Below are 23,501 nucleotides of genomic sequence, written 5' to 3'. Positions count from 1 at the left end.
AGCCTACCATTGTTTCTGGGATGCTGGCAGAAGGCGTGGGACCCACAGTCAGAGCCAACAGCCTCACTAATCACAGCAATGACAGTATCAGTGCTTTCTTGTGCCACTTCCCTGAGTCCCAGTTCTAACAAGGCGATGCAGCTTGGGCCGGGTCACACCTGCATGCTACAGGAGAGAAACCTGGAGCTTAGAAAACCTAGATCTTTTATAATGGTAAAGCCCACTCTGAGAGAGAGAGAGAGAGAGAGAGAGAGAGACAGAGACAGAGAGAGACAGAGAGAGACCTTAGGGCTCAGTTGTTTCTTGGAGCCCAGGCTGAGGAAAAGCTGTTCGTTTAGCTGTTTGCTGTGGGCTGCCATTCCAGATGCCTCGTGTTCCTTCAAACTGTTTTAAACAAAAGAAAAGAGAGTATGAGAAATTCTTTTAAAACTAATGCTTTCCTCTACTGCTTTTTGAGAAAATATATTACATTTTAGACAATTAAATATATATTTTTTAAATGTTGATTCTTCTTATTAAAAAGTTACTTAAAGTTTGGAAGGTAGGAGATGGTTACATAATGAAGCTCTTTTTTTTTTTTTTTGGACTTCCAAAAAATATGGACAGCACATCTATGAAACATGCCGTCGTCGTCTGACCACTACTGGCTTGAGATCTGAACTCGTTACATGATTTAATTATATTTACTCACTTCTTGCCTCATCCCTGATTCTTCCCAGCAGACAAGCCTCTGAAAAATTTCCTGTATCCCAGAAGCTACTCTGCTGCCTCCCAAACCTTGTTTGGTGGCACAGGTCTCTTCTTTCACAGGCTTCCAGTTGTGCACGCATCTCACTGCCTCATCTCCATAGAGACTGTCTCCAGCCTCGCACATTGCTCCATCCTGTGAATATTCCAGCTCACAGTGTGTCTGCCCATGTGGGCTTCTGAAATCAAAGGAGGGTTACCTAGTGGAGGCTTCTGAGATACATTGAGGAGCTCACAGAGACTTAGGTCTACACAGGAAGTCTGGGAGATAATCTTGGTGAACCGGTTAGTGCTAGATTACAAAGTGCATGTATGTGTTTAACAGCAGCAGAAAGATCACAGAAAACAGTGTGGAGAGCCGGAGCCCGGACAAGGATTGCTGATTCTGCATGTTTGTTTTGGGATGAGATGGAGAAAGCCAAGATGAGGGACAGGCAGGCCTTTCTGTTTTGTATCTGTGATTACAGTGGTTTTTTCACTTTCTTAAAATGGCGGGATATTTTCTCTTTACACACATGCATGTGAGCACGCATGCACATACACACACTCTCTCTAAAACTCAGGTTTTTTTTTTAAAGAAAGGTGAGGATTCAGTAGACAATAGCTGTAAAATTTATGCTATTTTACAAGGGCCATATAAATATAGTAACATAGTTACTTTATCTTCCTCCTGCAACTGTCCTCCCTCTAGGCAGATGGATGATTCTGAAGGGTTGATGGGGGGTGTGGCAAAACATCTCATCTTCCTCCAGCATTGCCCTCCAAGCACCTTGAATGCTCTGGTAGATAACTTGGCAATTGTCTGGCTAACTAGGTCTTAAATTTCTGGCCAGGGCTCCACTCACACCTGCTTCTCCTTTCCCTTCCTGATTAGTAGGACAACATGAAAGATTCCTTTTCTCTTAAAAAAATGGTGTGACTTTTGTGACTGGTGATACAGATCACTTTAAGATTTATCTTGCCTTGGGATAAAATAGGTTTATGACTCCCAAATGAATGGCTGGATAGGAAATTGTAAATAAGCTCTTCAAAGAATAATGTTTTTTAAAATAATCCTCTTTTTTTCTGACCAAAGGATAGGAAAGCTTCTGTGTATTAAATACCTACTAAGTCAATTGTGTACCAGATTTGTAAAATCCAGTTTTGGGGGCCAGGCACGGTGGCTCACACCTGTAATCCCAGCACTTTGGGAGGCAGAGGTGGGTGGATCACAAGGTCAGGATATCGAGACCATCCTGGCCAACATGGTGAAACCTCGTCTCTACCAAACTACAAAAAGTTAGCCTGGCATGGTGGCACGTGCTTGCAATCCCAGCTACTTGGGAGGCCGAGGCAGGGGAATCGCTTGAACCCAGGATGGGGAGGTTGCAGTGAGCTGAGATTGTGCCACTGCATTCCAGTCTGGTGACAGAGCAAGACTTCATCTCAGAATAAATAAATAATCCAGTTTGGGTTTTAGAACTTTCTAATTTGGTTGCTCAGATGTTGGCTGATAGCTCCATGTCCCTGCCACTCTGCCTGGCTTCGTGAGATCTGGAAAAAGAGTTAAAGATCTTCCTGCAGAGGCAAGAGAAATACTTGAAGTTATCAGAGAACAACCAGTGTCAACTTGCCCTTTCATTTATTGGTGTTGCAGGTGTTGAGGGAAGGTGTATGAGTTAGGGAGGCCACAGGAGGAGTTTTGGGGGAGGTGGAACTGGAGCTGAGCCAAGGAGAAGGGCAAGATTAGAGCAAGCAGAGGAGGGCGGGGGAGCTTGAGAGGAGAGGCAAAGCCTCAGGCAGAGGTGGGAGCACCAGGAAGCAGAGCTGTGGCAGACGGGGAGGCTGCAGGGGCGGGCTGCCCCGGGTAGGCGGGCAGGTGGAGAAGCATTGGATATGGGAGACAGGTGGGTGAACTTGGCCCTAGGTTGCTGAGTGTCGCGTGTTGGAGGTCGCACCTGGGGGGCTGGCCAGGAGATCACGCTGGTACTGAAGGACACGGTGTCAGTTGTCAGGCAGTGGAAACAGTCAAAGACCATGCTGAGGGATGCGTAAGTCCCGGGAAACCTCTCATGGAAACTGGTGTACTGGTTTAGCAACTAGGGGGAATCTGAGGTGAAGAGCACCTGGGTGCAGCAGTCAGGGAACACGTGTGTGTTCAAAATGTCACTGAATGAAATGAGTGCTTCTAAGGGAACTTCATATATCATAGTCACAAGCCTCCAGTTCTAAGATAACTGAAGACTAATTCAGATCAACACACATCAACTACTGCAACTCTCCCTCTGTGCTTAGAGGCCATTCCAGGAGTCTGCTCACTGATCTCTTTACATTAATTAAAAAACAAATGGAAATATTACGGAATGCTCTGGTCACCAGAGGTTTTTGCTGTTCATTGGTTTCTCCCTTGAACTCTAGTCTTTGGCCCTCTCTAGAGGAAGCCTGAATCTCAGTGGCATTTTTTTCTGAACTGCCATACATGTAGGAGCAGGTGAAAGATCTTTAAATGTTTAGCTGATCTTTTGCAGCTTCTGGTCATGTGCTTGATGCTAGATTCCCGTGATTTTCCTTATAATTAGAAAAAATGAATACTTCGAATGTCTTGCTATTCTTTTGAGCAATTAGATTCTGGTTTTCTAATTAGTGAACTCATAGGGTGCTAGGTTGGACAGATTGGAGAACCTGGAGAAGGACAGGACAGCTTGAGTGTGGGGTTGTGGCTGGTTTTTGGGTTGTTGGTATCCGTCGTTTAGGCTGCAGGCCTGGGAGGATGCAGAGAGGACTCTGTCCCTACTGGTCAGGAGTGATAGGGGAGTTAGCGACCTAGTCGTCTGGGATTGGGATGTGGTGCATTTGGTGTTCTGTGGCCTTTCTGCTATTAATCCTGTCCTTCAAACTCCTACCCTTAGCCCAGGCCAGACCCGGTCATCTATGGTCCAGTGGCTTAACCCACAGTCTCCAAGCACGGCAAGTTCCAACCCGGCTGTGACACCTCCTTCACCCGAGTCATCCCCTTTCCCCCTTTCTCCTCCTGCTACTGTAGCGGACAAGCCACCTGAAAGGTACGTGGTTTGGAGTGGAATGTGGAATACGGTGGCAGCACACAGAACCTGAGCAGGTTCTTGTGTTCTCTGCTGGCAAGGGCTTGCCGAGATGCCCCCGGCATCCCGCACTTGATAGACAGCACTTACCACTTTGTATCAGGGCTGTGCCTCACTCAGTTCAGTAGCGAGGATGTTCTTGGGAGAGTTTGCCTTACATGAGACCTGCTTGAACCTACTCCGTCTTTGTGGAGCTGGTGGTGCATTTATGAGGAAGTTCTCATTTTGGAAGAACTTCTTGTTCATGAGTATGAAGCACATTCTTTGTTTTAAAGGTAGGCAAACTGGCACTGGAAACATTCACTTCCATGGCATTCAGTGGCCAGGTCCATAGAGGACAGAGCTGCTGGCGTCCGGCAGGCTCTTCCACCTGGTAGTGGCTCAGGTGCTTCTTCCTGTCGGTGGCTTCCCCCGTGCCAGTGAGATGAGGCCTTTGCTTTGGCTTTGATTGGACTGGCTAAAAGCATGGTTTCCATCCTTCCCCAATGTGTCCTTTTCATGCAAGGACACAGAGGTTGCTTTGACAAATGGTGAGAAGCTGGGCCTGGTGTGCCTTTCTTGGGGTGGAGGGAGGGTCTAAATACAGAAGACTCAGGCAAGAGCAACAAGCCCCTTCCGGAGCGGTGTGGGGAGCAGTCGCTGCCCGGGACGGATCTGGGCTCGTGGTTTCCCACATGTGGAGTGTGGATGTGCCGCCTCCCTTCACCAGCTGGCCAGTGTCTCCAGGTGTGTGTGCTTTTCCTAATAGACCAATCGGAGTGCTTGGAAATAAACGTGTTGTGGTTGCAACAGTGCTGAACAGAGGAAAGGGCATCCCACCAGGTAGGCAGGAGAATTAGGTGAAGTGGTTCAGTGACAGCTCCTCAAAGAGGCTCCCCGAGGAAAGGCTTGAATTTGAAACCCATCATTTACTTGAAAATCAAGTGCTGTGCTTAGCCTGATGTTCACTTCTACCACGTTAATTTCTGTTTTGGGAGGAGTTGCCCCACTGGTGATATCAATGAGATCTGGAAGGGGGTTGGGGGTGAGGTTTCTGTCTGTTTTTCACATTTTCATCGGTGTCTTTTGTGTTCTCTTTCTTTGCAGCGTCAACAGTCGGAAGGCTCGAGCTGTGTATCCATGTGAAGCAGAACACAGCTCGGAATTATCTTTTGAAATAGGAGCAATTTTTGAGGATGGTAAGTGTTAGCGGGAGCTTTGTGGTCGGACACGTCCTCTCACCCCAGAACGTCTGCAGCACGGAGTGAGCAGTCAGCGATGGTGCTGTACGCGGCAGGGCGAGTCGTCTCCTTGATGCCTCGGACTGCGCGGAGCTGCTGCACTGGGCTCCCAGGCCAGGGACCTGTCGTTGATGACTAGAATGCCGCTGTGCTTTTCTCTTGTTATTCTCAGACCCATCTCATCCTGTGGGTCTTCATTCAGGTCATCTCTCCCCTGATGGGAAGAAGCTAGTGTCACTGGGACTTAAGAAATATTTCTGATTTGCACGCTTTATTTTCTTTGTTCTCTCAGAGTCCCTAACCAAGGTGGTTTAAACGCTTCAAGGTTTACCAACCCTGAGTCATCAGCGAATACTACTGTTCCTAAAAAATTTTGATTTCTATTTCCCTTACCATTTTCTTGCTTTACATTTTTGCTGGTTTGAACAGTGTGTGAGTCTTCAGATACGGGTATTGACTTCGCATATTGAAACAAGGGTGTAGCTTTTGAGTATTTAATATTCATACACAAGCATTTAGGAGCTACGTCTGCTTGAATATTTTAAAAAGTTCTCTTAGGGCTCAGTGTCTTTTCTCTCCTGCTCTTGCTTTCTTCCCTCCCCAGTCCTGCTCATCATGAAATGCATAGGTTGCTGTGGAAACCGTGATGTTGCGTGTGGGCGGAGCTCCTCAGAAGAGTTCCGGGGAAGCAGTAGAAACCTTAGATGCTTGGAATGGAATGGCTGATTATCCAGAATGTTTGGGATATGTGGAATATATCAACAGGAGGCACAGTGGTGTACTGTCAGTAACGCAGCATTTGCTGACAATTGTTTTTTAGAAAGCAAGTTGCCTCATTTAGAATAGATTTCTATATGCGCGTGATATGTACTCTTCAGAGACAGAGACTCCTGGTAGTGTCAGAAAACAAACAACAACAACAAAACCCAACATGGAACAGAATTAGACTTTGTGGAGAAATTTTGTTCTTGGAGTAGAAGACGATCATTCCTCCGTCACCATAACTAATACATGCAGTTTTGACAAGAGAACGTGGAACATAGCTGCCCTGTCTCATGTCGGCACACCATATGGCTGAAGGGGAGACTGAGATGGTAGTATTGAAACACACTCATTTGAGAAATGTGGTGAATTTTTATTTTGTGTGATTAGATTTGTTTCGAAGGCTCTGAACTCCCTCCCTGCAGTATGGTTTGTGAAATCGTTACCTTGGTAGAAGGTGTATCTATTAGGATATCGTAGGCTGCAGGTAACAAAAATTGACACAACTGGTTGAATCAGTCATGAAGATGGATTAAAGTCAGGCGCAGTGGTGCACACCTGTTGTCCCAGCTACTGCAGAGGCTGAGGCAGGAGGATCACTTGCAGCCAGGAGTTCGAGGCCAGCCTGGATAGCATAGACCCCCATCTCAAAAAAAAAAAGGATTAGTTTACACAATAGTAAGTTTGGAGGTAGGGAGCTTTAATTTATATTCATATGCTCAAAGATGTTATCGAAGTCCATTCTTACGGACGGGAAGCATGCCGCCCAGGGGTCACTCTGACCTCGAGATTGTTTTCTCCAAAGTCCACTGCATGCCATAAACCAATTTCCTTTGTTGCCTGTATGAGGTACAAAAAGGGATTGCATGGCAAGAGCATCTATGGATGCTGGAAGATTCCAAATGGGTAAGTGAACACAGGAAAAATGTCTTGGGCATTCCAGGGACACTAAGTATTGCTGGTCTGCAGAAAGGAAGCATTCCTGGCAGGACGCCTATGAGCTGAGCTGTATAGAGTGGCCACTTGGAGCACTGCCTGGCTCCACAGGTCACATGACCTGCCAGTCTGTCCTCTCCATGTCAGTTGTCAGACAGGAAGACCCCATAGCCATTCAAGGAAGGGCTTCCCTAGACAGGTTCTGGGCAAGCATCTGCTTTCAACTAGCTAAGAGATCAACTATGCACAGAAGATGAAGGTGCAAACACACATACAAATAAACCCTGCTTAAGGGCTTTAAACTTACTGTACCCTTTGAGAACTGTCCTTATTAAGCCACAAGCTGAATACTGTTAATTCTGAACGCCTTCCACTATGTTATCTGTCCTGCTACAAAAGAACCAGGCGGGCACGGGCAAGACAAGCAGCTCGCATTCAATGCGATGCTCACAGCCCTGGGGAGGGAGAGGGTCTCAACACATCAACAGGTATTTTCCAAGTAGCCAGCCTTAGAGGAGGGTCAGACTAAGGAGCCCCTGAGACACCTGGGGTGCCCCAGCCAGCAAAGTCCTGACAGAGCTGGACACCAGCACTGCAGAGCCCAGAACCTGAGGGAGACACGACCTGGCTCAAAGCATAGCGCGGTGTGTATAGGGTAGAAGAAGAAACAGTGAGCACGTGCAGGTGAGACTATATTTGGGACTATCTTACTGCCTCCTCTCAGCAGGTCCTGGAAGCCAAGTGCTAGTAACCTCATGTTGCGGGTAACAGCCGAGCGAGGCGCCCAGGGGTTAATTTCCCAGGTGCACCCAGCTGGCCAGGAGTCTCCTCCAGGGCTCTGACTTCAGCCCAGGGTTCTTTGCCACTCAGGCCCCGACACAGTTACAACCCTGAGGGCCTCTTTTGCATAGAATCCAAAGCTTTTCCCTGATGGTGATGGTACACTAGTAGCATTGCCAGCTGGGGCTTTTGGAAGAATTGAGAATTCTCTCAAAATCCTGGTATGAGGAACAATGTCAGGGTCAAGGTCATTGAAGGCATGAAGAAAGTGACTTGCTGCCAGATCACTTGGAGAGCACATCTCTGATTTTGCATTCATTCATTACACAGATCATCATGCATCTGACACTGCTAGGTGCTGTGTCTCATGTTATAGATGTTTTATGCTCTCACAGTCTAGACTAGAAGAGAGTGTCTCAGTGTGTCTGTCTCATATACACATGTATGCATGCACACACGCACATGGAACATGTGGGGTGCATAACTGGGAACCCCAACCTGATCTGGAGCCTGGGGAGGAGTCTGGAGGTGGGGGGTTGCTCAAGCTGCTCATCGAAGCATGAGTAGGTGCTGTCCAGGCATAAAGGCAGGGAAGAGCATTCAGGCCCAAGGGAACAGCTCCTCCGAGGCCTTGAAGCCAGAAGCTTGTTGAATGTAGGGAAAGCACAGGCAGCTAGGGGAATGCAGACAGCCAGAATGTGTGTCTGTTCATCCAAGGGAGGGAAGAACAAATGGTTACCTTGTTGCAAAGGATAATCAGAACTGGATTGTTAGTGTCTTCCAAACTGTGGGCAGCTATACCTTAGAGGACCATAAACTCAATTTGCTGAGTTACAATTAGCATTCAAAGAATGATATTTTTCTACACAAATCCCCGGGGGGAAAATTAAATAATAGAATACAGAAAGGAAGGCATTGCACACAGTGAGGGTGAGAGTATTGCTTTGTGAAACTTGTATGGGTTATGGATGTGTATGCCTGTACTTGGTTTTTGAGATGAAATTTTTCTCCTGAGTTGTGATCAGAAGCCACTTTTCCCAGCCACCTTTCGAGTTGGTCTGCTGGGCTAGCCCACGTGTTCCCTTTTGTTTATGCCACAGCTGCCACGCCTGCACTTCACCACAGTTGGGGATTTGAGCTGGGGCCTGTCCACAGCTGGGGGTTATTAAATGCTTCTGTACTGGATTTCTGAACCCTGGTGACAAGTGGTTGGACCTGTGCCTTTGCTGTCCAGACTGCACTTTTCTCTTAAGTATCACATGGATATTTATGAACAGTCCATCGTGCCAGGCACCGTGCCCAGATGTGTAAGACTCAGACTGCCTTCAGGAGTTCCCCATCCAGCATCGGAGTCAGACCAATGCCCAGACAATTCCTGTGAGGGCTTAGAAGGGTCAGGAAGACTCTCAGAGGAGGAGGCATCCAATTAGGTCTCTAAACAGGAGGAATTACCTGGTGAAGAGGTGGGGGAAAGGCATTCCAGGCAGAAGGCACTGCACTTGCAAAGGCCTGGAGCTGCAGTTGGAATTTCTCTGGATGATTCACTGCAGTTGACATGCATGATGTGCCGGTGGAGTGTGAAGAGCTTCTGGAGGGGGCGGCCGGAGCCAGGTGCCAGGGGCCTCTGTTCCAGACCAGTAAGAAGCTTGAGTTTGAGGCTGGGAGTGGTGGCTCATGCCTGTAATCCCTTTGAGGGGCTGAGGTGAGTGGATCACCTGAGGTCAGGAGTTTGAGACCAGCCTGGCCAACATAGTGGAACCCCATCTCTACTAAAAATACAAAAGTTAGTTGGGCGTGGTGGTGCGCGCCTGTAATCTCAGTTACTCAGGAGGCCGAGGCAGGAGAATTGCTTGAACCTGGGAGGCAGAGATTGCAGTGAGCTGAGATTGCACCACTGTACTCCAGCCTGGGCAACAGACCAAGACTTCCTCTCCAAAAAAAAAAAAAGGCAGCAGCAGGAGTTTGACTTTCAGCAGGGGAGTGATGTGATCAGCTCTGTATTCTAGAGAGTTCCCTGAGCATCTTTGTGCACAGTGGATTGGAAGGGGCCGGACTGGAAACTGGGACACTAGTTAGGAGGCTTCTTCAGGATTGTGTAGATGAGGATTGTGGTGACCAGTGCAGGGAGGCAGAGCCTGTCAATGACCCTGGTGCAGACTTTGCGACCTGACATCCCAGAAGTGGGCCCTGTTCTCTCCTGGCCACTCCCTTGTTGAGCTATTAAAAGACAGTGAACACTCAGGAGGCAAGTACTTGGGCATTTTGTAAAAGTGATTTTTCTCTTCCTTTTCAGTACAAACCTCGAGGGAACCTGGCTGGCTAGAAGGGACTCTGAATGGCAAGAGGGGGCTGATTCCACAGAACTACGTCAAGCTGCTGTAGTTCCTGGCCTCTGAGCCCCTGCTGACCCTGGCACCCAGGGACCTGCCTGAGGGCAAGAGCTGCCTTCCTCCTCCGAGGCTCTGGGCTGCACCCACAGGTACCTCCACACTCGGGAGTTACCATCATCACAATCAGCCTTGCGGGGAGGAGGCAGGGGTGGGACGCACCGCACAGAACTGTGATTTGTGGATTAGAAGGGGAATGTCTGGATTCGCAGAATGGACTTTTCATTTGTCAAGCATCGGGATTTGTGATTTTTAATTATCCAGCCTATAGGATGAGAGGGATGGCAGCCTTCTGCCACCTGTGCTGTCCCCACTGGCAGTCATGCCACCAGAGCCACACTGGCTCCCTCCCCTCCCAGAGCACCTGCTGTTTTGATTGTAAAGGGAACTGTAGTACTCGCAGGGTTAGGTTTGCACAGTGCGTGCTTGGCTCTGGCGGTCTAGCCTTAAGGGGGCTGTTGCTGGTGCAGGGGAGATGGTCTCAAGCCAGAGGGAAGCAGAGAGATGTGCCTCTCAAGCCTGCCCCTTCCTAGACGGCCACCTGCAGGACCCCACACTCACTGCGCGGGCAGTGTGCACTGGCGTGTTTGTAACAGGCTTCTTGGTGCTCCTCACCTGTGTGCTGTTTTCCAAACACCACCTTTTTGCCTCAAGGTCTCTGTAAATGAAATAAACTGTAATTTACTATTTGATTTGTCCGTCCTAATGTGGGGAAGTGGTCGTGGAACTCATTGCCCCGTCATGATTGATGAATCAGCAGCCTGCGATGGGGACTCGTTTCCTTCTGCTCTTGGTGTGCTCACAGGTGGAATCTATTAGCGGGGAGCCCGGAGTATTCGCAGTGGGGTGTGTTCCTGGGGGCAGCGGCCGTCTCTGATGTGTGAAATCCTGGAAGGGCATTCACACTTCTACCAGTGGCTGCATAGGCCTCTCTGCCCCGGGAGGTGTGTGCAGGACCTGGAGCAGGGCTGGGGGGCTTTGGCCGTGGGTGGTTTGTGCCAGCTGTCTCAGTGCCCTGGGACCAGCCCTCCTACCAGCGCCATGGTACACCCCTCTCCCACACCACCCAGCATGCCTCTGCCTTCCAGGCCTCCCTACTAATCTCTTCATCTGGATTAATTTCAGTGTAGGGGGAGGAGAGGAAGGCAGAGCAGACCTTCCCGGAGGAGCCTCTGCCCTTGACCCTGCCCTGCCCCGTGCTGATTGCTGCCCTCAGCATGGGCAGGCCTTGCTCTGACTCTTCTTCATTCTCCTCCACCTCCCAGCCACAGGTGCAAGCAACCTCTCGGGGAAGAGGGGGCTTCCCTTGGAATGTGGGGCTTAGTTTTAGTGGCCCCAGGATTCTGAAACCAGCCCCATGCCCCAGAGGCTGCTCTGTGGCCAGGCATGTCTTTCCACACATCCCCGTGGGAGATTCCTGGACCTGTCTGCCTTCTCTCAAGCCTTTATCAAAGGATGGATGTGTCCGTTGCTTCATTCCCAGATGAACTGACTCAAGAGCTTGCCAGTGAACAGCTTGGAAGTCACCTCATGTGGATCACGTGAGGGTGTGGAGTTAGGAGTTGTATGTATATGGGGGAAGGGTTTGTTGAAAAGTATCTGTATTGTAAATAAAAATAAGGACAATTTTGATGCAACATAATTTAAAATAATCATGGGCCCACTGAAGAGCGTTGATACTGCAGAGGAGCCCAGGGCTGCCCTACTGCAGCCGGGTCTGAGGCCTGGGCAGGGGCCAGCTTGGCCCTGGGGCTGGGGCAGCATAAGCTCCAGTAGCCTGTTTTCTGAGCTGTCATTGCCACTCTTGACTCGCTGCTTGGGATGTAGAAGGGAAATTTGGCTCTTGAGAAGAGGTTGCTGCTGTGTTCCACTTCGGTGAGAGCCCCCCTGTAGGAAGTGGCAAGCCTGTGGGCAGCTGGAGCAGGCTCAGGTTAGTGTTGGGAGTGGCTTCCTGGCAGATCCCTAATTGGTGTATCCCTAGGGTCCATTACAAATAAAATGAAGGCCTGCACCAGGCCTTGATTCATTTGCTTGCTTGCCAGAGGTTCCCATTGTGAACAGTGAGATGCACCCAACCTGCTGTTCCCCTCCAAGTGCTTTTATCACCACTTAGTTAGGGAAATCACCACCAAGTCTGGCTACCTGTGTGACCATGGTCAAGATCAGTCACCTCTCTGATTCTGTTCCAGCATCCTAAAAATAAAACAATACCGAGAGGTTTGGGGTTGAAATGACCTAATAGAAGCAGCGCACCCAATATGTGGGGAGGCCTTGGCTAATAGGAACTGCTGTTCCCGTTTTTCTTACTCCTATGAATAAGAAAAGCAGCATCGTGCATCTGTCATCAGGGCTCTCTCTGTTCCTTAGGATGACAGGGTGACAAGTGTGAAGTTCCACAACTGTGCCATGTGGGGGCTCCTGTAGCCTTAAGAGCTGAAGACCCCTCCTGTGGCTCTCTGGGGAAGAGTGGGGTAGTGCTAGAGGGAAGCAGGGGTGTTTCTGAGAATGTGTCACGTGCACAGCAGTGTGGCCAGGACTGCCAAGGCCTCTGGGCAGGGAGCTTACCCCTGGGCATGGCCCAAGATGTACTGAGGAATGGGATCAGGAGGTGTTATCTCTTTGGTGGATCATCTTCCTTCCCCTAGAAGAGGAGTGTAGTGTGTTTTGCTGTTTTAGCTGGACGGGTGCAGCTGCTCCCCAGGCTCTGCTGAGGCTGCGCGGCCTTCCCTCAGTCCCACCTCGCTCTGATCCTGCAGCACCAACTGCGGCTGCTTAGACCAGGTCCATGTCCATAGCCTGTGTTCATTCAGAGACACTATGGTGGTTTGGGGCAAAAAAGAGCACTTGGGCTATGCATTTCTTGTTGGCACTGGGGATGCAGGGCTTGCATCTGATGGTGCCACCCACAGGGCCTTCGCTGGTGGTCCCTGCACCTGTAAAGGAAATGCCAGGTGAGAACAGAGCCAAAGGACTTGCAGGCGCTGCAGCCCTATCCTCCTTCCGTTGTAGCAGCAGCCACATCTGCAGTTGGGAGTATGGAAGGGAAAAGCAATGGGTGTCTGTGTCAGAGACGGATGTCTAATTCATTCTCTCCTTACAGTGACTGCACAAGCCAGCAGCTATTGTCCCACTTTATGGCTGAGAAAATGGAGAAGAGCACTTGCTTGCTCGGGTTCAGTGAGCTAGTCACATGTTCTTTCTGCTGTGCCATCTTGTCCCCAGGCCCATGCTGTTAGGAGTTGAATTGTTTCCCACTCCCCAGATTCATACATTGAAGTCCTTAACCCCCATTCCCTCAGATTGTGACCTCATTTGGAAATAGAATTTTGCAGATGTCGCTAGTTAAGCTGAGCACAGTAGGGTTGCCCCTAATCCAATATGACTGATGTCCTTGAAAAGGGAAATTTGGACACTTGAGACAGACATGCACAGAAGAAGGATGATATGAAGAGAAACGGAAAAAACAGCCTTTTACAAGCCAAGCGGAGAGGCCTGGAATAGACTCTTCTCTCACAGCCCTCAGAAGGAACCAACCCTGTGGATGCCTCCATCCTGGACTTCGAGCCGTCTTGCACTTCCACCCTCCCAGAACTGGGAGAAAACGCATTTCTGTTTAAGGTGTCTCTACGGAAATAATACAGTGGTGAGAAGTGCGTGTTGCGTTACAAGCAAGCTGGTTTGAAATCCTATTTTCGCTGTTTTGTATCCTGGTGACCTCTGGTAAGTTACTTGACCTTTTTATGGTTCTGTTTGTGCTTGTGAAATGGAGAGAGGAGAAGCACCCTGTGGGATGTGACAGTTAAATGAGAGTGAATGTCCTGTGCCAGATGGGCGCATGGCAGGAATTGGGGTTTAGTAAATGGAGAGACCGGAGAAGGCAAGGCAGCAGGGTGCTGTGGTGGATGGGGGTCGGTTTCTGCCCTCTTCTCATCTCTAAGCCACTACCTGCTTCCCGCCAGTGTGTCTTCTCCAGAAGCCATTCCCTGCTCTTGCTTTGCTGACATTGCTCAGCCTCTCCCTCCTTCCCATCGCCACTCTCCACCAGCCTCTTCGGGCTCCTGCTGTCTCGGGCTTGCCTTTGTTCCCATTAACCTCCAGGCTGGGCATCTTCTCACCTTCTGAGGGGTTCTCCCTTCCAGTCTCTCAAAGCCAGTCCCGGTTACCCCTTTTTTGGCCAGATGTTTTCCATGACTCGTTGAATCCTCTTGAGCCACATAGCTTTCCTCTATCCACTCTGCAGATGCTATTCCAGGCACGTGTCCTCAGCCAGCTCTCCTGTTCCTGGTTCTGCATGTGTCTTCTCAGATGCTTGTCAGCACTCTTCCTCCTTGACTGGCCTAAGCAGTAATTTATTGCTACATCATTTGGGCAGCCCAGCCCAGCTAATTCTAATGCTTAAATGTCTAGCTAAAAGTATCTCAGTCTACCGGTTAGACGAATACCTTGGAAAACACTTTCCCTCTGAAGGTTAACTTGATTGGAAAGGAGACTTCTGTTTTTGGCCCAACAAGAGACCTGCACTTTAAATTTGGGCAGTGAATGAATGCATGGCAGGTCAGGACTATGCATTGGTGTCTGGATTTCTTCTTCCTTGCGGAGTTTAGCAACTAAAGAAACACTGCAAGGTGAAGCGGCTCCCAGGCTGGGAGCAGCAGGATCAGACCCAGCCAGGCCAGTTTTTATAGGCGCTGCCATCTACCCTCGGTCAGGCTGGCCCAGGGCATGGAGATCCATATAAATGGGTTTCTCAGACTACGGAAAACTTGGAAACCACTGTCTTGGCAACATACATGCTGCAGCGAAGTATCCGAGTAACCGCTAGTGGTAGACACTTAAAAATCCCGATCTTTCGCCTCTCCCCAAGCCCATGCCCTTCTGTGGAGCCCTTTCAGGCTGATCCAGGGCTTGTCCTCACAACTTGCTTTGGCCAATGGGATAGGAGCAAACTCGATTCAGTCAGAAGCATGGAAAATGTTATATACCTTTCCAGGGTCTGTTTTAGAGCCCTGGCTTTGCCGTGAAAATAAACCCAGGCTAGCGAGAGAGACTGCAGGGAGCAGTGCTAACTGCAGAACAGGCAGGTGCAGGCTGACCACGGATGTACAAACAACCCCAACTCAGCCAAGCCTGGCTCAGATCAGCACACCCCACCCCACTTCCCCCAGCTGACTCATAGACTCATGAGAAATAGTAAATTGTGATTGATCTAAACCGCTAAGTTTTGGGATGTTTTGTTATACAGTGGCAGCTAACTGCCTGCTACATCACCCCGTTGTTCACTTTGCTTTGGACAGTCTTGGTCCATGCTCAATGTTGAGATCATGCCTTACCCAATGTTGTTCGGGAAGCTACTGTTTTATTTTCAAGAAAATTGCTGCAGTAGCAAGTGGATGACTTGAAATTAAAGTGCCAGAGATACTTGTAATCAAGTCATTTTAATCTATGTATATTTGCAGAGTTTATAAAAATATGTTAGAGCTGATTTGTACATAAAGGGGCAATGTTTTCCATTTGCTTGGAGGGAATTCAGCATATAGAAGCAAACAAGCCTCTAACTACATAGGCATCACCGGGAGTAATTTGTTTTTAACTGCTCTGGCATATAGTGGCTGGCTGTCTCAGTGGCAGAGACAGAGTTCTCAGCGAATGATTCCTGTGTGTGGAATTCTTGGGGCCTGAGAGCACTTTTAGAAATTCTTAGAAATAAAGTCATATTTGACCCAAGAATGAGTCTGTTCAGAAAGGGCTCCCCCTTTAGCCAAGGGTGCACATCGTAGGAGCCTCCTGCCAGCTTCGGGTGGGTTCCCAGCCCCAAATGCTTTTGTTTGAAGTTAGGGGCTCTCTGTGAAAAGCCCTGCTCCCTAATAGGTCAAATTTCTCAAATTTTTAAATCCAAAATTGCATGTATAGTATTTTACACACCAAAAATTTGTGCTCACAACTTTCTTCCTGTGCTATGTTCAGTGGGTATGCTGTGTTCCAGAAATGCATCTGTTGTGTTACACAAAGCTGAATTTGTTTTACTATCAAATAGTCTTCTCTTGCTGAAAGCAAATAATTTGCACAATCTCCAGTTGAGTAACACATTAAAAATGTACTGTACGGGAATTTATCTTGTGGGAAATGTTTTCTCTTTAAAAAAAAAAAAAACAGCTGGTGATTGCTTACTGCTCGTTTGTGGCCCGTATTAATGAGTGGAATCCAGGGGACAAGCCTGCAGGAGTGTCAGAAGCATTGTGGCCAACGGGGAGCTGAGCATCTTGACGGTACAAGGGTCCTGGGGGATGACAGGGTGAGGCCATATAGAGGAAGAACTTTGGCGTCAGATGGGGCTCAACTCACCTTAGTCTCAAATTCTGCAGAATAAACAAGTTTTCACGTGGCTGTGAAGCTAAATGAGGCAATGTGTATATAGGGTTTAGCAGCTGCATGGCAGCAGTTCTTCAATGGCTATAGAGTATTTTAATGAAGCAAATATTAAAAGTACTAGAGACAAGGTCTCTAAGCAGTCCCCAAAGAGCAGAATTAACATGTGGCTAACATAGGATTCTTCCTAATATGGAAAAACACTGTTCCTCCATCTTGGATGTAGGCTGAATACATACGATCAAGATTTGGGAGGGCACAAAATACAGGTGTACCTACAGACATTCAAATGAATTATCTCCAAAACAAAAGGTGATTAAAGTAAAGGATTTATTGTAATCTGCTTACAGTCCTTTGCAAAGACAGACATATGTTTTTGCATAAAGATATAAATTGCTTCATTTTAAACTAATTTAGTGTTTTTTTAAATTATATGAACTTTTGGTGAATTATGAACTGTACCAAACCAAGATTTTTAAGAGCAATATGGTACAAAAATAAGAGCAGACAGACAGTTTAGACTGGGACAGGCATTCAACAGTGAATTTAGAATATGGCTTTGCTGTTTAATCAAGCAAAGTTATCTGGAGACACACAAAGAGCCAGTAACTTTGTTAATACAAAAAGCTGATGCAGACCATCTCCATCCCAAACCTGGTTAAGTCAGAATTCCCATTTTATAAAAACTAAGTCTGAACTAAAAGCTGCTTTTGTAAGTAAGCCGTTTCTTTTCTAGCAACTCCCAGTCTGCATGCTGTGTATTTATTACCTTCAAAGTGTGGCTTTCATATTGCTGTGCATGTAAGTTGACTGTATTTAAAGATCTGCCTATAAATTAAATTCCTGAAATTGCAAATTATGTAAGAAAAACTCCTCCCTCCAAGTGCAGCTTTCACAGGTTTCCCCTTGCATAAGGCAGGTGTCTCTTGAAAGACAAGGTAATGTTGCCTGCATGGTGAACCCTGGAGATAAGTGTTGATCCATTTGCTGCTTTCTCCTGGCCATGGGCTTCTCCAGCTACAGCTTTTAGGTTTTGGAAAATAATATGATTTCACTGAGCAAAACTGACGATTATCATCACTTTTAAAAGATTAATTTGGCCTCTATTCAAAGTAGTTTATTTAGTGCAATCATATCGTTAGTTTCCCCAACGATATATATGTTTGTGGTTTCGGGCAAGAGAAAAGCCATAAATTGCATCAGTGCCAAACAGATTAATGAATTAAAAATTTTAGTGCCACTGTCTTGCTTGTATGATCTGTAGTTTTTCTCCAAAACTGTTTATGTATAAAATTTATTTTTAAAACCAACCTTTTAAAAATCTAAAAACCCTCTATCTATCTCCCAGTCTCCACGCCATTCAGACTGAACCTTGCCAAGATGGGCTGTCCCAGTGCATCCTGCCATGATCTGTGTGTTCCTGTGACCAGTTCCAGGAGTGCAGAACCCCTTTCCAAGATCAAAAGGGAATAGCTGATCTTTAACAGAGAGAGTGCATGGAATTTTTTTTCCCCACGGGAGAAAATCTGATTTTCTAGAATGGGAGGAAAAGATGCACTCTGAGCCATCGAATTCCCAGTCTCGCTCTCCTAGAGCTGGTTCTGCTTCTGGAGGAAAAGGGAAATGAGGCAGCTTTTAGGAAAGCTGCAGCACTTCAAGGACCTCCTCTCCGACGTGTGTTGTCAAATGACACCTTCCAGGAGCTGCAGACACTGCAGTGTGCCATTCCCCGACGGAGGAGGATGAAGCAGAAGCCGGAAAACGTGCTCAAGTCCCACAAATGCCCCAAGCGGGAGACCAAGAACAAAACAAAAAGTACAGAAAAAGTAGAAAGGCTTCGAGACAACCAAAAAGAGGCTTCAGTGTGGTTATTTACAACAGAGACTGTAAAATGGTCAATTAGATATGAAGCTAAAAAAGGCACAGCTTTCCCTTTCTTAAATACACTGTAAACGGTTCATTATGCATGCAGGACATTGCACTTTACAAAAAAAAATTTACCTTGTTTTTTAGACAAAGATAGTACTTAAATAGTCTCCAGCAAAATAGAATTCTTTCAAAAATACTTTCCCATTCATCCTATTAACCATTAAAGTTTTTTTTTTGTATGTGTCTCATTTACAAAAGATCCTTATACCTTATTTCAGGTCCTTCACAATTTATACATACAGTAATGTACAGCACAGCAAAAGACTGCAAAAATTATTTGTAAAGCCAACACAGTAGATACTAGAAATCGAAACCAAGGCATTTGTTTTAACATCTTATCCATTCTAATTAAATAAGAAATGGACGCTAACGGGTGTGTATACCAGTGATGCAGAAGACCGTGGACGAGCAAGGGCTCAGAGGGGGCTGCTGCCCCACGCCACGAATTCTGTTTGTTATTACACAACAGGAATCTGTATATGTTTTTTATTATTTTTTGTGTTTGTTTTTTTAAATAACAAAAGAATATTAATGCCCCATATTGACTATACGTTTTATGTGCAAACCAAGGGTAAGCTTTAAAAAGTTCATTAGTCCTTGAACCCTTTTAAAACAAGCGAACGATACCAGAAACTACATGGCATAGTTAAAACTTCCATCATCTGTGAAAATATCAAAATCAGAGTTATTGACTAGATATGGCTTTTCATCCCGAGGAACAGGAACATGTTTCTAAGCGCTGGGGGACTGGAGAGGGGGGAAATCCTTCAGACCGCTCTGGTCTCGCCAAATCCACGGAAAAACAGCTTTCCTGGCTCCAAACCCCTGACATGATTTTAAACTTGAGAAACTGTTGAAGTGTGAATCAACCATCATCACATGTTAAAAACATGATTTCTTGGGTCCTTCGTGAGTGTGGAACAAGACAGGGAAACTTAAGGCAAAGTTCTTCCGGGGCGGCGGGCGGTCACTTCCGGTGGAAGTAGAGCGGCTTGGCGTTTCCCGACTCCACCTTGGGCAGCTGGTCGCTGATGATCTCCACCAGCATTGCCGGGAACTCCACCTTCAGCGCCTGGGACTCTCGGAAGGTGTAGAAGCAGAATTCCAGCAGGTCGTTCACCAGCTGCAACACAGACACAGATGGGGCATGACATGGGAGTCCCACTTCCGACCTCTGCGTCCTGACTTTGGTGGTAACTCAAAGGGCAACATTCCGAAAGCCTCCCAAGGAAACCATGTTTTCGTTAACTGAGCACAGTCATCTGTCCTGGGAGAGGAAGAAAAGAAGGGTGCTCATGTCACCCATGTCATCTGCCTTCCATGGAAAACACATTCAGCTGAGAGCTGGGTCATTTTTGAGCACTGACTATATCAGATGCAGCAGGGACAGTGACAGAGCTAATAGTGCCTGGGTCACTGAACTACACTCATCAAATTCTAATTTCTAATAATAGTGTGCATATGCGTGTATCTTTGTATGTGGGGATGGGCCTTCCCAGGCTGTAAGGTGGGCTGGCAGGGAGGGGCAGGTGCTGGCCCAGGGTCTAAGCACCACAGATGCCCAGGAGGGTAAGGAGCAGGAGAGAGCACCCCACAATGCAGCTGTGGTGTCCCCTAAGCTGGGCCTGCCAATGGAGCTGCCGCCAAGGGGATAGCCAGCACTTCCACCTGCAGTCCCAGGTCCTTTCCCTCCTTTCCGGTTCTGCCCTGTGGGGGCAAATCTGAGCCTCCTCAGCTACTTTATTTCAGGTTGATTATTTTGAGACAGTGAATACTATCAAGGACAAGTTCTGAGGTGTCCCCCTAGCTCATTTTCCCTACTCTGTGAACCAAGAACCTTTCTCAGCCCCTCCAGACCTGAACTGCTCCTAATTTATGTAAAAAATAACATTCTAAATGCAGCACGGCATTACCGTTGCACAACAAGAACACTGCTATTCCATTTAGTAGGAATGGTAATTCCAAATAAGAAAAAAAACACCTAAAATGCAATAAAAAAAGAAAAAATACACTATTTTTTCTGTAGTTAATTCTATATTCCACTATGGGAAAAATGTCTTTTGGTCATTTCCAACTGTATTATAGCTGGCAATATGAATGTGACCTGCCATAAAATAACTCTAATAAAGTGATTCTGTTGAACTTGCATCTGTAACCCTAATGATTTAAAAAAACACTCAATTGGCAAGCTTTAATTGAGTCAGACAGTAAATAACAACTGTTTGGTAAAGCCCTCGATACAAACCAGGAATCAAGAAAATCTCATCGGGAAAAAAACTGTTGTGCTTCTGTTGGTGCCTGTCACTACCCTCAATCTGCAGAGTGGTCTTTTCCTAATCAGCTACCAAGGACTGTGGGGTTTAACGTGCCCTGCACCCGCAGGATTTCTGGGCCCAGAAAGCTGAGAAATAGCACCATGTTCATACACATGCTATGCCTCAGTTTCCTCATCTGTAAAATGGGGATAAGAACCGTCTCTGAGCCTCAGAGTTGTTTCAGAGGACTGAATGACTCAGGTGAAATGCTTCAAACTCTACTTGGAACAAGTTATTACAGATGTGGAGAAGTACCGCTAGAGCAGGACCGCTTTGATTCTGTGCTGCTCAAGCTGCTTCCACAGTAAAACACCATTTTCCTCTATGGAACAGTTTGTGAAACCTGCTCTGTGCCATTCTGGTGGAACTTGGTCCTTGGGTTCCCCTTCTATAAAAGGAGGAATGGGAGAACCTTGTTTCTTTGCCTTTTCAGGAATGTTTAAGAAACATGCCATCTCACTTCTGTTTTTTCTCACATGGCAGGCCCATGGCTGTCAAAGCTACAGCCATACTGGGTGTGGCAGTCCAGATGTGGTGCCACTGTCTGTCAGCAGTGCCAACTGCTAGGTGGGGATGCTCTGACCAGGCTAGCACAGTCCTGCACACCCACCGCAGTGCTCGGGAACCGGATGCTCTGGAGTCCCTCCATGTGGGTGCCTGAAGGGATGTGAGGGGGACTTTCTTAAAGTTTTAACCTGAGGGTAGACATCTTGGTTTCTAGGCAATATCAACCACCACAAGGATGACTCTGTCTGGTGGATACACCTTTCACATTTCTGGGATTGAGCCTTGTTCATGTCTGGGGATAAAGGTTACCTGTCCACAAGCCACAAGGGGTTTGGGAAGAGCCAGCATCTGTTATCTACAACTCATCCTTGCCATCTATCCAGCTAAGCCACCGAGCACCTGCTCTGTGCCAGGCACTGGGGAAGCTGCAGTGAACAAGTCTCTGTCTCAAGGCATCTGTGTTCATTTCTACTTAGCAGAAATACACACAGAAAGGCAGGTGCTGCCAGTGTAAGGAGGGAAGCGGCGAAGGGAGGAGGTCCAGTTCAGAGGGACTCTTAGGAAAGATGGGCTTGGCACGTGATCTGAAGGCTGCATGGCCATCAGGGGACCAGTAAGTGCAGGGTTACCTAGGGGTTCCTGAGGAGCAGAGAAGCCTGCCTGCCTGCCGACTGACATCCCCAACAAGTTACACGGCAGGGCCAGGGCCAAGGAAGGGTTCATACTGGTACGCAGGTGACAGCAATGCTAGCGCATATATGTAATAAGAGAAGGAACACAGTAAGTCAACCCTTGAACAAGAGGCAGCGTGCAGCCCAGGCACACCTGTGAACCTGCTAACAGGGAGAGGGCCAGGCCCTCTTGGAGCCTCTGTCCCTATCTGTAACACCCACAGAGACATGTCCACAGCACTAAGCATCACCCAGGAGATGCTGAGAAAACAGACCAGAACGGAGAGAGGCTGGGGCTAGGGGATAAGCTGGTTTTCCTCACAGGTTGGCTGGGAACAGGTGTCCCAGACACTACTCACTAACCATGCATATTAACCTGGGGTTGGCATTTCCCACCCACCTCTGTTCCGTGTGCCACAGATGGAGAAAGCAGCTCATTCCCAGTCATGAGGGGTTCTGTTTATGTCTTGGTCAGCTGCGGAGGGATGGAGCCTGTGTGCAGAACCTGGGCCTGGTATCAGAGCCAGCAGGTGGGATTGGCCTGGCAGCTGGGGGCTGGGCATTTGACTCTGTAGGCATGACGTCACCAGTGGAGGAGGGGGTGTCACCACCAACCACTATCGGGAAAGGGCTTATCCTGTATTGAGGCAGCTAGGATGCCCACGGGGGTGGGTGTGCAGAAGGCCTCAGCAGCTACCAGAAATGCTGGCAGCCATAGAAGCCCATCTGGCGCACCCTGCCCTGGGACGAGGCTGAAAACCTCTGCAGACCTAAATCCTGCACCATGACTGCAGTTGCTGAGGTCTGGGAACATCTGTGGGAATCGAAGTGGGGGCCCCAAGTCACTAGGAGAACGTGACCAAGCTGGTCTGAGCTGCAGGTCCTGGGCCCCGTGTGCTCACTGACCTGCAGAACCTTCCCCAACCCTGGTCTGCTACAGCCAGTGGGCCCAGGGAGCCTTCAGGGCAGGACGCACAGATGCCTGGCCCTTAGCAGATGTTTAAGGTAGGGAGGCGCTACAGTACGGAGCCCCATCTCAACTGGAAAATTCCAGGCGCATGAAGTTAGTAGCTGCCGGTGGTTAGATCTCAAGGAGGTGGGGGACAAGGCCAGGAGAGCTAGGTGAGTCACATATCAAACACCTGGGTCAGCCTGGATGCTGACCAGCCAGAATGGACACTGCTTCCTGTGCCACACTGCTATGTAATGGCAAAGCATCTAACAGTCACCCTGTACATTCGTATGGGCATCTCTTGGGTACCAGCCTGGTGCAGTGCACAGGTACACATTGAGGAATATGCAGACTTGGCTCTTCTGGAGCCTAAAAAAGCCAGGAAATGAGGATACAGATGCATATAAGGCATCATACATCATCAGACACTGTCCCTAACCGCCCCTCAGTGCACGATAGGCCACTGTCCCCAGTACAGGGTTGGCAGAGGCAGGACAGGCTGAACTCATGCCCTGGAAGGGGATGCAGGGCAGGGCAGGAGCTAGGCTGTTCATCTCTAAATGAGCACCGTTTCTAGTTTGAACCCAAACCACTATTCCCACTGCAAAGTGTGAAACCACCAAAGAAGAGTTTGGTTCGTCAGCATGTGTCAGTTTTGGAATGGCGGGGGGAAAGCCAGACCATGCCAAAGGTCACCTTTCAGAGCAAATCACTTCAGAACGACTGCGTGCACGGCTCTCCCGGGAATGCCCTGGCAATTTCCTCAGACACTTGGCATGGAATAATTTTTTGCAAATGTTGCGCTCATGGGTAGCTGCTGCTGCTTTCAACCAGCTCTTTCTATGCAGT

General features: G+C 48.0%; 2 protein-coding genes across 7 annotated transcripts in view; one reads left to right on the top strand and one right to left on the bottom strand.

The window, feature by feature from the left end:
* ARHGAP10 (Rho GTPase activating protein 10) overlaps nt 1-20,353 on the top strand; it is a 337,434-nt gene extending 317,081 nt beyond the window's left edge. For 2 of the 4 annotated variants that reach the window (XM_064383836.1, XM_064383838.1), the window contains 4 exons: nt 3,636-3,788; nt 4,914-5,005; nt 9,819-13,632; nt 16,066-20,353. In XM_064383836.1, the coding sequence (XP_064239906.1) occupies nt 3,636-3,788; nt 4,914-5,005; nt 9,819-9,907 (334 nt within the window). In that variant the 3' untranslated portion in view covers nt 9,908-13,632; nt 16,066-20,353. The remainder of the gene's footprint in view (nt 1-3,635; nt 3,789-4,913; nt 5,006-9,818; nt 13,633-16,065) is intronic. The other 2 variants (XM_064383837.1, XM_064383839.1) reach the window with 2 other exon arrangements.
* The window catches only part of NR3C2 (nuclear receptor subfamily 3 group C member 2), a 358,568-nt gene continuing 351,657 nt past the window's right edge, over nt 16,591-23,501 (bottom strand). For 2 of the 3 annotated variants that reach the window (XM_012470050.2, XM_064383709.1), the window contains exon 9: nt 16,591-19,330. In XM_012470050.2, coding sequence (XP_012325473.1) covers nt 19,175-19,330 — 156 coding nt within the window. In that variant the 3' untranslated portion in view covers nt 16,591-19,174. 3 annotated transcript variants of the gene reach the window in all.

Source organism: Aotus nancymaae, unplaced genomic scaffold (assembly GCF_030222135.1).
Source record: "Aotus nancymaae isolate 86718 unplaced genomic scaffold, 86718_ANA_hifiasm-v0.15.2.pri h1tg000033l, whole genome shotgun sequence".
Lineage (NCBI taxonomy): Eukaryota > Metazoa > Chordata > Mammalia > Primates > Aotidae > Aotus > Aotus nancymaae.
The sequence above is the reverse complement of the archived record's forward strand: the minus strand, read 5'-3'. Positions and strand labels throughout refer to the sequence as shown.